The sequence below is a fragment of the Lampetra planeri genome, chromosome 57, assembly GCF_965212315.1.
Source record: "Lampetra planeri chromosome 57, kcLamPlan1.2.h2, whole genome shotgun sequence".
In the NCBI taxonomy this organism is placed as follows: domain Eukaryota; kingdom Metazoa; phylum Chordata; class Hyperoartia; order Petromyzontiformes; family Petromyzontidae; genus Lampetra; species Lampetra planeri.
Window position 1 is genome coordinate 7,205,949 of NC_136163.1, and position 14,847 is coordinate 7,220,795.

Below are 14,847 nucleotides of genomic sequence, written 5' to 3' on the forward strand. Positions count from 1 at the left end.
TACAGGTGACTAACACCTACTTTGTATCTCGGGTGACGAACACCCACTTAGCTACTTGGCGACTAACGCCCACTGAGCTACTCGGATGACCAACATCCACTTAGTACTCGGGTGACAAACATCCACTTAGCTACTCGGCGACTAACGCCACTGAGCTACTCGGATGACCAACATCCACTTAGCTACTCGGAGCACTAGGTCTTCAGCTCCGTCTTCGGGTCTTCAACTGGGGTCTCTCCCCGAGTGCTCTCGCGCGTCCCCCTTTATACCCCACCTGCGGACGTCGCTGCGAGCACCCACTTATTCGACCAATCGCCGGGCGCTGGCTACGATCCTCTTTTCCCACATCTCATCGTGCCTCACCACTCACTCCGCGCCGCCCCGTCATCTGTCACTCCCGGCGCGCGCGTCCACACCACGCCCACAACGCGTGCCCAACCCCGCACCCCGCGCCGCCCCGTGATCCATCACTGTCACAGTCGGCGCACGTCAATACCACCACTACAGATATACACAACAATGCCAATACCCGCCATTCACCACAAAGTGACGGTGACGTCACTACGGCGCCTATGCCAGGCCAAGTGCACTTTGAGGGCACGTGAAGTGTTGAAGGCTCGTTGACAACAGGCGGCCAATTTTAACACCACTGGTACCAGTCTTCTCCGCTCAGCTCGACATCTTCCCAGACCATATTGGCTCCATTGCTTCACGCCTTCTACTGCATCATGGCGGACGAGACGCGCGATGCGAGCAAGAAGGAGCAACTGGCCGTCGTTAACCGCTTTGTTGAGATCAAGACTGGCGTGCTGCGCCAGTCACCGGCACGTGCGCCCCCACGCTCCGCGATTCCATTGTCGACATGCAGACCAATCGCGGTCGCCCGATCGCCAACTGCCGCGGGCAAGCCTACGATGGCACGTCCAATATGAGCGGTGAGATCAACGGCCTGCAAGCCCTGATCAAGCAGCTGAAGATTTGGCCTATTACGGGCACTGCTGGGCCCACGGCATCTCTGCCCAACACCACCTGGCCAGTGAATTGGAACATGTACATCGTGCCCTCAAGATGAACGGATACTCGGACCGTGCTATCCGCCAGCGCGGTGAAGTATGGTTAAGTAATTCCGACGATCCACAAAAGGCGTGGGGAGTCCCTCATCTAGCAGTGGATTGACAGGATGAGCCCGTGCATGCACACAACAAAAACCCAGCGGATGTCGCTCTGATCAACCTACTACCCAGGTCACTCACTCTGCCAAATGAGCCTCCTCCATCGTGATTTCTTAAATTCTCATGTGGTCACGCAAAAACAACTTGACATGCATTGCTCAGTCACAGTTTCGTGTGTGTGTGTCTGTTCCTCCCCAGAGATTGTCAAAGTGTGGGACGGAGTGTCGACCTTTATTGAGAGACACATGGCTCAGCACAAGGTGAGTTTTCCCATCTTTATTCATCTTCTCTGCTTAGGATTTCTGCCCGAGGAGAGTTCCGTGGAACAAGCTCCTCACCATCCGATGGGATCCTCCTCACCCCTCCTCACCCCACTCCTCACCCCCCGCCTCACCCCCCTCCTCACCCAATTCCTCACCCCTCTCCTCACCCCTCCTCACCCCACTCCTCACCCCCCGCCTCACCCCCCTCCTCACCCCCTCCTCACCCCTCTCCTCACCCCCTCCTCACCCCCCTCCTCACCCCCCGCCTCACCCCCCTCCTCACCCCCTCCTCACCCCCCTCCTCACCCCACTCCTCACCCCCCCCACCCCCACCTCACCCCCTCCTTACCCCCCTCCTCACCCCCTCCTCACCTCCCTCCTCACCCCCCTCCTCACCCCACTCCTCACCCCACTCCTCACCCCCCCACCCCCACCTCACCCCCACCTCACCCCCACCTCACCCCCTCCTCACCCCCCTCCTCACCCCTTCCTCACCCCCCTCCTCACCCCCCGCCTCACCCCCTCCTCACCCCCCTCCTCACCCCACTCCTCACCCCCACCTCACCCCCACCTCACCCCCTCCTCACCCCCCTCCTCACCCCCTCCTCATCCCCCGTCTCACCCCACTCCTCACCCCCTCCTCACCCCCCTCCTCACCCCACTCCTCACCCCCCCCCCCACCCCCACCTCACCCCCTCCTTACCCCCCTCCTCACCCCCTCCTCACCTCCCTCCTCACCCCCCTCCTCACCCCACTCCTCACCCCCCCACCCCCACCTCACCCCACTTTTCACCCCCCCCACCCCCACCTCACCCCCTCCTTACCCCCCTCCTCACTTCCTCCTCACCTCCCTCCTCACCCCCCTCCTCACCCCACTCCTCACCCCACTCCTCACCCCCCCACCCCCACCTCACCCCCACCTCACCCCCACCTCACCCCCTCCTCACCCCCCTCCTCACCCCTTCCTCACCCCCCTCCTCACCCCTCGCCTCACCCCCTCCTCACCCCCTCCTCACCCCCCTCCTCACCCCACTCCTCACCCCCACCTCACCCCCACCTCACCCCCTCCTCACCCCCCTCCTCACCCCCTCCTCACCCCCCTCCTCACCCCACTCCTCACCCCCACCTCACCCCCACCTCACCCCCTCCTCACCCCCCTCCTCACCCCCTCCTCATCCCCCGTCTCACCCCACTCCTCACCCCCTCCTCACCCCCCTCCTCACCCCACTCCTCACCCCCCCACCCCCACCTCACCCCCTCCTTACCCCCCTCCTCACCCCCTCCTCACCTCCCTCCTCACCCCCCTCCTCACCCCACTCCTCACCCCACTCCTCACCCCCCCCACCCCCACCTCACCCCCACCTCACCCCCACCTCACCCCCTCCTCACCCCCCTCCTCACCCCCCTCCTCACCCCCCGCCTCACCCCCCTCCTCACCCCCTCCTCACCCCCCTCCTCACCCCACTCCTCACCCCCCCCACCCCCACCTCACCCCCTCCTCACCCCCCTCCTCACCCCCTCTTCACCCCCCGCCTCACCCCCTCCTCACCCCCTCCTCACCCCACTCCTCACCCCCACCTCACCCCCACCTCACCCCCTCCTCACCCCCCTCCTCACCCCCTCCTCACCCCCCGCCTCACCCCCCTCCTCACCCCCTCCTCACCCCCCTCCTCACCCCACTCCTCACCTCCCTCCTCACCCCCCTCCTCACCCCACTCCTCACCCCCCTCCTCACCCCCACCTCACCCCCACCTCACCCCCACCTCACCCCCTCCTCACCCCTTCCTCACCCCCTCCTCACCCCCCGCCTCACCCCCTCCTCACCCCCTCCTCACCCCCCTCCTCACCCCACTCCTCACCCCCACCTCACCCCCACCTCACCCCCTCCTCACCCCCCTCCTCACCCCCTCCTCACCCCCCTCCTCACCCCACTCCTCACCCCCACCTCACCTCCACCTCACCCTCTCCTCACCCCCCTCCTCACCCCCTCCTCATCCCCCGTCTCACCCCACTCCTCACCCCCTCCTCACCCCCCTCCTCACCCCACTCCTCACCCCCCCACCCCACTCCTCACCCCCTCCTCACCCCCCTCCTCACCCCCCGCCTCACCCCCTCCTCACCCCCTCCTCACCCCACTCCTCACCCCCCCCCCCACCTCACCCCCTCCTTACCCCCCTCCTCACCCCCTCCTCACCTCCCTCCTCACCCTCTCCTCGCCCCTCCTCACCCCCTTCCTTACTTCCTCCTCACCCCCCTTCCTCACCGCCCTTCCCACCGCCCCTCTTTAGCCCTGACTCTACACTCACCATGCCAGCCATTCATAGCACGGAGGTTTTTTTCGCATCCAATATTACAATCCGTCGTCAATTCCACCGGGGTTGGGAGGGGTTCTTATTTTTACACAGATTTGGTTAGATGTTTGTGGCCTAATAAAAAAATCTATTCGGGTTAGGGTGGGGAGCACAGGGGTATGTGAGTGTGTGGGTGAGTGACTATGTGAGTCGATGTGTGTACGTTGAACTTCTTTCGCACCGTACGTAGCCAGCCGTGCTAATCGGAGGTGCGGGGGAAGGACAACAAACTAAAGGTGGCCAACCCATAGCGCCTAGATCTGTCCCGTCACCTCCTTACTGTGAGCCTTCCACATTTCATGTAACGGCCTCGGCGTGCACCCAGCCTGGCACAAGCCCTTGTGGTGCACGTGCCAGTCATCTCAGATGACCCACGGCACCCGTGTTTGCCCCTTGACCTCCTGCCAGCGAACCTTCGGAGCTACCACGTGATGGCCTCAAAAAGTGCACCTTGCCTGGCATAATTGTCGTGGTGACCACATCGCCGCCACTAGGTGGCGAATGCCGTCTGTTGCCATCGTTGTGTGTGTGTCGTGTGTGTGTGTCGTGTGTGTCGTGTGTGTTGTGTGTGTGTGTTGTGTGTGTGTCGTGTGTGTGTCGTGTGTGTCGTGTGTTTGCCGTGTGTGTGTGTTGTATGTGTGTTATGTGTTTATTGTGCTGCATTGGCTTCCGGTTACCTAAGAAATACATTATAAGGTCGCACTCATTACACACAAAGTACTTGCCACAAATGAACCACAATACCTTGCTGATCTCGTCAAGGAACATAGATCATCATCCCAGCTCCGGTCATCCTCGCAGCAACGGCGGCTTTTGGCTATTGAACAAAGATGGTCACCGCATCGCGCGGCGCTTTCAGATGCGCTTCTGCAGCCTTCTGGAACGCTCTTCCTTCCGATATTAGAAAGCCACTGGGAGCTATGGCACTTTTAAATCATCATCTCGGTTGAGTTTAGTTTGTTGTCCCCCCGCGCCTACGATTAGCACGGTTTACTATGTACTGTGCGAAAGAAGTTCCACATACATGCGTACATATGAGCATGGGTCTCTATGGGTTTATGTGGGTCTCTGTGGGTTTCTATGGTTCTATATGAGTCTCTGGATCTCCGTGGGTCTCTATGTTGTCGCGTGTGTGTTGTTACGTGTGTGTTGTTGCGTGTGTGTTGTCGCGTGTGTGTTGTTGCGTGTGTTGTTACGTGTGTGTTGTTACGTGTGTGTCACGTGTGTGTTGTTGCGTGTGTGTTGTTGCGTGTGTGTTGTCGCGTGTGTGTTGTTGCGTGTGTTGTTACGTGTGTGTCACGTGTGTGTTGTTACGTGTGTGTTATTGCGTGTGTGTTGTCGCGTGTGTGTTGTTGCGTGTGTTGTTACGTGTGTGTTGTTACGTGTGTGTCACGTGTGTTGTTGCGTGTGTGTTGTTGCGTGTGTGTTGTCACGTGTGTGTTGTCGCGTGCGTGTTGTCGCGTGCGTGTCGCGTGCTCGTTGTGGCGTGTGTGTTGTTACGTGTGTGTCACGTGTGTGTTGTTGCGTGTGTGTTGTCGCGTGCGTGTCGCGTGCTCGTTGTGGCGTGTGCAGGGCGTTCACGTCCCCGAGCTGGGCACGTTCACGTTCGCGCTGCACAGGCTGCCGATGAGCTGCGGGCGGAGCGTGGCGGTGCGCCGCCCGGTCCTGCGCGTCTCGGAGAAGCTCATTCAGACGCACGGCCTGACGCACTGCAAGCCGCACGTCAGCGGTGCGTTCTGATACCCCCAGCGGCTCCCGGTCGTCGGCGGTCATTCTGACAGCGGCACTGAGACTCTACTGCCGGGGCGAGGAATCCCCACAACACATAGTGTCTGCTCAAAACTCACGTATTGTTCTCTAGCTCACCCCACGACCCCTTAATCTCCCCCTGATAACCACCACCACTGTTACTGTTATCTCTTCATACGCACATTACATGGCCATCACTCATTCACCCCCATTCATTCCATCCATTGATCATAATTTACTATCAGAATAATAATTATCATTGCATGGCTCTCACTCATACACCCCTATTCATTCAATCCATTCATCATCATTTACAATGATTACATGTCTATCACTCATTTGCCCCCATCATCATTTACTGTCATCAATTTCACTTTCACCAATGTCACGCATAATCACAGATTTGCCCCAAATTGCTTCCTCTCATCCATTTCATTCACCTCATCTCCATCGTCTCATTCGTATGTAGTGCCGTTCTTCATTCTTTGTAAAGTGCCTTGGTTAAGGTGCTGTATAATTTCCGTTAAGATAAGATGAGACAGACACACGGGACTCCGTCGTAAACGTCACAAGACTGTTTCACACTTCACGCGACTCTCATTCTCACATCACGCGATTCCGTTTCACACGTGACGTTAAGATGAGCCAGACACACGTCACGCGACTCCGTTTGACACGTCACGTGACTCCGTTTGACACGTCACGTGACTCCGTTTGACACGTCACGTGACTCCGTTTGACACGTCACGTGACTCCGTTTGACACGTGCCTCGACTTCACTTCATGCAGCTTATTTTCACGCGGGGCCTGCCACTCCTAAGCTGCCCCGCAAATTACATTTGTATCCCCGTCACTGCGAGCAACTTAGCCGCACTAATCGGGTACCAGTGGGCAATATTCTCGTCGGCGAGCCTGACGGCCACCTGTCGTCGTTGACCGGCCGGACCCCTCACGCCGGCGCGTCTCGACCCCGCCGCCGCCCCTGCGCCGCGTCCCCCTCCAGGGGAGGTCCCCGTGGTGCAGCTGAACTGGACGGCGCTGGCGCTGGAGTGTGGCGTGTCGCGCGCCCAGGCCGAGGGCGCCGTCCACTGCCTGCTGCGGACGCTGGAGCGGGCGCTGGCGGGCGGGCGCAGCGTGGAGCTTGGCCTGGGCGCCGTGGGGCTCCTCTCCGTCAGGGACTCGCATGTCAAGATGCGCTTCCACCGACGCTTCGTGCTGCTCGCCACGGCGGCAGCGCCGGGTGGTGGCGGCGGCGCGGGCGAGGACGCGCTGCGCGCGATGATCGACGTGAGTGCACGCGGCACGCGATGATCGACGTTGAGGACATGGGGGGGGGTCCTCGGGATATCGGAAAGGCTGCGATGCCTGTCTCTTCATCGCCACCTGGTGTTCAATACTCCAGCAAGGATTTTTTTGACTCGACGGTACGAACGTAGAAGGGTGGCTGAGCCCCCCCTTACAGCAAGGCGGCCGAGCCTCCCCACACAGCTCCTCGGCACGACGGCGCTGGAGCAATGACCAAACACATTGACCCCTACACAATGGGGCCTTATGAATTTGTGTACGTATGTTCAACTTCTTTCGCACCGTACGTAGCCAACCATGCTAATCGGAGGTGCGAGGGACAAGGACAAACTAAACACAAAAACCAAGTTTAAAGAAGTGAGTTTTCAATTGAGATGATTTTAAAGTGCAAAGCCTCCAGTGGATTCCTAATATCGTAAAGAACAGCGTTCTAGACGGCTGCAGAAGCGCATCTGAAAGCGCCCCACGATACGGCGGCCGTCTTTGTTCGATGGCTAGCCAAAGCCGCTGCGAGTATGACCAGAGTTCACATGATGGATCACACGATGAAGAGTTGGGTGGGTGGACAGATGAGGACTTTATATATATTGTTTTATTTACGTTTGTTTACTAAGGAGGTTCCTGCCAAGTTTTTGAAGTCAGGGGATGATGTCGCTGCTGCTTCTGTGTGATCCCAACTGAGCAATCTTGCAGGAAATGTTTCAGCATTGGGATGTCTGGGCCTTTACCGGTCACACAGTTGTGTGTCTTTAGCTGGGAGGAAACCAGAGAACCCTCGGGAGATCCATGCAGACCACGGGAGGGAGAACGCACCAAACAGGTGCTCGAGTCGGGCATCGAGCCCAGTCGCTTCTCTCCGTGAGGCCACGAGGGAGCGAGTACAAGGGAGGAGGGGGGGCAGCGCACGGTGCATGGCAGGGTCGGCACGGCAACAATTGGCCGGGGGGGGGGGGTGAATAGCGGATGGTAACTCGAGCGGGGGGGGGGGCGACGGACGGACGGTGACATGAGGCTTCGGAGAAGGGCTGAACGTACACGGGACAAAGCGAGTCGAGAGAGCAACGATGAGAGAGAGAGGGACAAGATAAGTGGATAGGGCTGTGGATCATCAACAGGGTGAAGAGATTTTGATTGGATTCTATCAAAGCGTTATTTGTATGTATGTACGTTGAACTTCTTTTCCACCGTACGTAGCCAACCGTGCTAATTGGAGGATGGGTGAGTGTGGGGGTGAGTGATTTTGTGATTGGGTGAGTGGCTATGTGAGTCTATGTGTGTGTAGTAACGCTTATGACTCGTTGACACCGGAGTTGGAGGCACACTTGTTTATTTGAATACCAACTTTGTGACATACACAATTGAGGGGGTATCGGCCCCCTCACCCGTCTATCTGAGGACACACCTCTAGGCTAACCTTAGCCTGCCTCTGAGTCCTCCACTAATGGGCTAGGGGAGGCTATCTTGGCCCGACACTGGTCAGTCGGGCCCGGTACCCAGAGTCCAGACCAGCACTGGCTCTGGCTCTGGTACCACGCCACTGGCTCGAGCCTGCGCGGTCCTGATAAGGACGGCGTACCAGGGGGAGTCCAGGGCTCTATCTCAGACGTCTTCCGCCTCCTCTTCTTTAGCTAAACATCACTCCCGAGCCCCCCGATACATTCCCCTTTTATACACCCCCCTCCCTGAGGGGTGGGGCCCCGGGGGATCGTAACGTCCGAAGCGCGGACGTCGTAGAGGGCACCTGCCCGTGCACTGACGTAGCCCCGCCCACTGTGCTTGTTTACCATAGGCTGCCATGCATAACGGGCTCTCTGTAACAGCCCTACATCACTCCCCCCCACATAGCATGCAGCCGTCCCGGCTGCCAACATACAAAATTTGACAATAAAGGTGCCTTCACCCCCTGACGTGTGCCTCACTATTTTTGAACCATAACAGGAACCAGAACAAGACACAACAACAAGATGAGAAACAACCCGTCGCACCCCCCCGAATAAATACGAATTCCGTAAAAAAAACAGCTTATATACAACCAGCAGGGAACCCACCCCGCACACACAACAAACGGTGAACCCAACATATGTACATCCGAGGAGCGGGAAACACACCATCCACACAACAGCCAATAAACACAACAGCTATGTACACATTTTCCGGCCTCACAACAGTTTGCGCATTTTAGCGCGCGTCCTTGCAGCGGGCCCCTCACACGGGGTAACCCCGCGTGGCGGACCATCAGGTGGCGACTGTCCGTCTTGAGGTGAGCATTCCTCTGACTCCGCGTGACCCTCGGTATCCGCAGGAGGGGTGATCGGGCGTGAGCCCGTCACTCCTGATGCTCCTGAAGGTGGCACAGCCGGCAAGGCATTAGGTGAGAGCGACAGAGACGGACCCAGCAAGTCGGCCGACCCCCCACACGTTTGGCCACGCGCGTGTGAAGTGGGGTTGTGTACCGCAGCGAAGGGTTTTAATCTGGAGGGGTGCACGAACCATCGCCGCTTCCCCCCACTTGATGCGCACGCACTGCGGACGTAACACCTCCACCACTTCCACAGGGCCCCGCCACGGCCGCACAAGTTTAGAGGAGGTTGCCAGTGGCACCTGGGGGCAGTGCAACCATGCCTTGTCCCCCGGCTTCCACTGCAGCATGTGCGCTCGACTCAATCTGAGGCGCTCATTTGCCTTCTGACGGAGGTCAGAGTTTTGCATTGCAGCATCCCGTGCCTCGGTCAATTTGTCCAGATTAAATTTAACGTGGTCAGCCAGATTAGTTTTTCCCTGCGGCACGGGGATCCGCAACTGGGCACGAACAGGCGGGTCTGGTTCTCGGCCGTACATGAGGTAAAAGGGAGAAAACCCCGTAGCCGCATGGGGTGCCATCCGGTACGCCGCCAAGACCCCCTGAATTTGTAGGTCCCAATCCGTTTGCGAGTCCGAAACTTGTTGTGATAACATGGACGAGATGGTGCGATGCAAACGTTCGACCATCCCGTCAGTTTGTGGGTGATATGGGGAGGTCCGAATTTTCTTTGTGCCCAGGAGATTGCAGACTTGTCTGAGTAGTTTACCGGAAAAATTTCTGCCCTGGTCGGTCAGCAGCCTCTCCGGAGCACCTTTGTCCAGGACATAACCCTGAACAAAGGCCTCCACGATGGCTGCTGCTGACTGGTTGGCCAAAGGCCAGGCCATAGGCCAGCGTGTAAAATACTCGACACCCGTCAACAAATATCTATTCCCTCTGGGGGTGGCGGGGAATGGTCCCAAAATGTCCAGAGCGACCAGCTCGTTTATCCTGGACACTTTGATCGATTGCAAGGGCGGGTTAGACTCCCGTGCCGGCGGTTTGCGTTGTGCACATTGAGGGCACGATCCCAACAAATCCCCCACATCCCTCGTCATGCCAGGCCAGTAAAAATCAAGTTGCAGCAAGGCGAGAGTCTTTTGGGTCCCCAGGTGTAGGAGGCGCTCATGAGCGGCCCATACCACCCTACCCCGCAACCCAGTAGGGACAACCAGCCGATGTCGACGTGACTTCCCGTCCCAATGCATTAGCAGACCTTGGCACATTTCCCATGCGTCGGAACCACCTCTTTTTCCCCCCGCCGCACCGCCAACGCGACGTCGCCACCCGAGGAGGGAGACATCCTCCATCTGGAGGCGCCCCCATTCAATGACGGGCAACCCCAACAGGGAATCTTTGCCCTGTTGTTCGATCGAATTAGGAACCATTGCATCGTCGTCGTTGGCGGCCGCCAAGACAGGTACCGATGTGTCCCCTGGAGGCCTGCAACGTCCAGACCCCAGGAGGCATGCACACTCGGAGGTGGTTGGCAAGCGTGACAGAGCGTCCGCGTTGGTGTGGCGAACGCCCTTACGGTATGTGGTTTGGAAATCGTAATCCTGGAGGACCTCCAACCATCGGGACAATTGTCCCGATGGCTGTTGAACCCTCAGGGCGTACTGCAGTGCCGCATGATCTGTGCGGACGGTGAAATGCCGACCGTACAGATATGGGCGATACTGTTGGACGAAATGGACAATTGCCAACAGTTCCCTACGGGTGACACAATACCGTTGCTCCGCTGGAGACAACACCCGACTGCCGTACGCAACCACATGTTCCACGCCGTCAACCACCTGGGAGAGCACGCCCCCAATACCCGTGTTGCTCGCATCGGTGTCGAGCAAGAACGGTTTTGAAAAATCAGGGTAAATCAGGGGAGGAGCGTTTACCAAAGCATCCCGAAGGGAGCAAAAAGCAGCCTCCTCCTCCTGACCCCAGCAAAACCGAACCCCTTTAGATGTTAAAGCATGTAGGGGTTTGGCGATAGTCGCAAAATTAGCGACGAAGCGTCTATAATACGACGCAAACCCAATAAAACTCCTAACCTCTCCCACTGAGGTGGGAGTCGGCCAGGAGCTTACACACTGCGTTTTGGCGGGATCGGTAGAAATACCTGAGCGCCCCACGATGTGCCCCAAATAACGCACCGACTCGCGTAACAAATGGCATTTTTGGGGCTTAAATTTCAAATTAGCAGCCCGCATCTTTAGGAAAACCGCCCGCAACCTCTGGAGATGTTCCTCAAAAGTTTTGCCAAAGACAATGACGTCATCCAAATAAATCAGGCACGACTCCCATTGCAATCCAGCCAAAACCAATTCCATCAACCGCTGGAAAGTTGCCGGCGCTGAGTGTAAGCCCATCGGCAACCGGTTGAATTGAAACAGGCCGTGCGGAGTACGGAAAGCAGTTTTAGGCTTTGAATCATCGTCCAGAGGAAGCTGCCAGAATCCCGAAAGTAAGTCCAATGTGGAGAAGAATCGCGCTCCCGCCAAGGCGTCAAGCGATTCGTCCATCCGTGGGAGCGGGTATGCGTCGGCAACCGTAATTTTATTAAGGCGCCGAAAGTCAACGCAAAACCGCAACGAACCGTCCTGCTTCTTAACCAGGACGATCGGCGCTCCCCAAGGGCTGTTGGAGGGAGAAATTATGTCGGCGGCTAGCATGTCATCAACAGCCGATTTGACATGGTCCTTTTCGGCGGGACTCAACCGAAAAGGATTTTGGCGTATTGGCGCGCTGTCACCCGTATCAATATGGTGACGCAGCAGATGAGTGCAGCCCAAATCGTATTTATCCCGACTGAAAACGTCGGAAAATTCCCTCAGTAGTGTCTTAAGACGTTGGCGCTCTAAATTTGACAGGTCCGTCGATCCCGCGCAAAGCGCCTCGAGCCACCCTTCATCGCTGTCTGAATGTGGTCGCGGTGCAGGGGCAGCGCCGACATGACTCGCGACGGGTTCCTCACAGGGCACCGGCGTTGCGTGAGCAAGCACGGTCCCCTGTGGGACCACCACCGTCTGCGAGCCCACATTGAGGACCGCGATGAAGGGTTCTCCATCCCCTCTCACTATGGTCTGGGCCGGGAGTAAATTAGGTCCACTGACCCCGGCCCTAGACGGTCCCAGCAAAACCCCTTGAGCCCCAATGCCCTTAGCGAAGGGCCGCCGAAGTCTCAAAGGAATTAACATTTGCGCCCCCGGAGGAACGCGCACCGTTCTATCTACGAACGCCGGCACCGTCGCGAACGCCGTCCGGCTCGTAGCGGGGGATGGCAAAAACGCCATGCGTCGGCCCGATGGGAGCTCAATGCATCCCTGGTCGATTAATATCCTAATCGGCATTTTGGCCAGGAAATCCGTCCCCAGCAGGCACGGAACCGCCAGCGAGGAGGAAACAAAAATCGGCCCAGATAATTTAATATCCCCGACACAAATTTGGGCTCGAATTTGTCCGATGATGCCAAGTGAACCCCCGTTAGCAGCAAAGAATGGCACATTAACAGGCATCAAAGGACGGCTCTGGGCAGGGAGAATGTTATAAATCAACTCCGAAATAATGGTCGCCGATGCTCCTGTATCGACCAAGATGCGAACCTCCACCCCATCGATGTGACCCACAACGGCCGACGACCCCGACGACGCGGCTACAACCCGATGGGCCAACACGGACCACTGGCTGGGTTCAATGTGAGTACCCAGAGCGGTGCGTGTTGGTGCCATGGTACGCGATATTGGCCCCCCCTTCGCTGCGGTGTTTAAGTGTGCGACGGGCGTGTGCGTGGGCCAAACGTGAGGGGTGCCGCGACTCGCCGGATTATGATGGTGGAGCTTGTGACGAGGGCCGGCGTCCCGTTGAGGTGTCGTCCCGCGCTGCCGAGGAGAGCGGCACCCCGAGGCGACGTGGCCCCGGATGCCGCAGTTGTAGCAGCGTGGAAGCGCTGGTGGCGACGATGGACGTTGTAGATGGCTTGAACCGGCCCGGTCCCCCCGCGCTCCCGCTCCGTGCTGCCGTCGATGGTTGATGGCGCAAACCTCTTCCGCCGGGAGGGTGGCCGCAGCGACGGCGCGCCCGCTCGCCGCCTTGCTGGCCTTCCGTCGTTGAGAGGATAGGTTTGCGTGGAGGAGACGGGCCGCTTGGAGGGAGCACATTTCTGCATCGTCCTGTGCGACAATGACGATGTCTAAGTCGTCCGCCAGCAAAAGTATCTTTTCTGTCACCATGGCGTCGATCCCCTCGTCGTCCATTCGTGGAAAGGCTTCCTTTGCCAGCGCCAGGAGGCTTGTACGGTACGCCAGGGGCGACTCCTTCGTCCCCCGCTGGCGATCGTAAAAGAGTTGACGACAGTCCGATGGTGGCCCATACACAGCGGACAGCACTTGCATCGCCTTCCGCAGCGTGGAACGCCTCTCCTTCGTTGCCGATGTTAGTGTGGCGAGGGCGTCGCTGTCGAGGAGTGCTGGCAGTGCTCGGAGAGCCTCGGCGTCTGTCCACTGTGCCATCTCCTGGTGAGCGAGGAAGCGCCGCTGGAAGCCGCCCCAGTCGCCCTCCTCGCCCACAAATTCTTTGAGCGGCGGCAGTCGCTGATGTAAGGCAGCGGCTGCAGAGGACGATCGCGCTCCCTCGTCTCCCTCACTCGACTCAGCGTCGGCCCGAAGCAGCGATGGCATCGCCGGTCGCACCCGTGGTGACGCGGCAGGTACTGTACTCCCGCCGTTGGACGCGATGCTTAGAGCGGCCACGCCCTCAACAGCAGCTGCGGCGATGGCGGGAGTTTCAAAATGTTGCTCCGTTGAAATGGCGGGAAGGCGCTGTGGTCGTTGGCTGCTGTCGCCTCGTGGCGGTCCCGCAGCCCCCAGCCGTGTGATGTTATCGAGCATGGCGGCTGCGGCGTACAGCAGCTCGGCCAGCTTCGCGTGCGCCTGCCTCAGCCCCTCCGTCGACGGCTCCCCTTCCTCCAGCTGCTGTGGCGTGGATGCACCCAGCCCCGGCTGCTCGATGGCATCTTCAGCCGTCTCGGGCTCTCCAACTGCAGCGGTGTCCTCCGCTCCTGGTACTCCGACTCGAGTCGTCCGGCGTGTATCCATGTTCGTACTTTGTTTCACTTCTGACGCCAGATGTAGTAACGCTTATGACTCGTTGACACCGGAGTTGGAGGCACACTTGTTTATTTGAATACCAACTTTGTGACATACACAATTGAGGGGGTATCGGCCCCCTCACCCGTCTATCTGAGGACACACCTCTAGGCTAACCTTAGCCTGCCTCTGAGTCCTCCACTAATGGGCTAGGGGAGGCTATCTTGGCCCGACACTGGTCAGTCGGGCCCGGTACCCAGAGTCCAGACCAGCACTGGCTCTGGCTCTGGTACCACGCCACTGGCTCGAGCCTGCGCGGTCCTGATAAGGACGGCGTACCAGGGGGAGTCCAGGGCTCTATCTCAGACGTCTTCCGCCTCCTCTTCTTTAGCTAAACATCACTCCCGAGCCCCCCGATACATTCCCCTTTTATACACCCCCCTCCCTGAGGGGTGGGGCCCCGGGGGATCGTAACGTCCGAAGCGCGGACGTCGTAGAGGGCACCTGCCCGTGCACTGACGTAGCCCCGCCCACTGTGCTTGTTTACCATAGGCTGCCATGCATAACGGGCTCTCTGTAACAGCC

The 14,847-nt window shown here is 58.7% G+C and overlaps 1 protein-coding gene across 1 annotated transcript in view; it reads left to right on the top strand.

The window, feature by feature from the left end:
* Positions 1–14,847, top strand: part of CCDC81 (coiled-coil domain containing 81) — a 54,590-nt gene that overhangs the window by 13,164 nt on the left and 26,579 nt on the right. Inside the window, 3 exon segments of the mRNA XM_078618332.1 lie at positions 1,371–1,432; positions 5,359–5,515; positions 6,539–6,822. Of these exon segments, the coding sequence (XP_078474458.1) occupies positions 1,371–1,432; positions 5,359–5,515; positions 6,539–6,822 (503 nt within the window).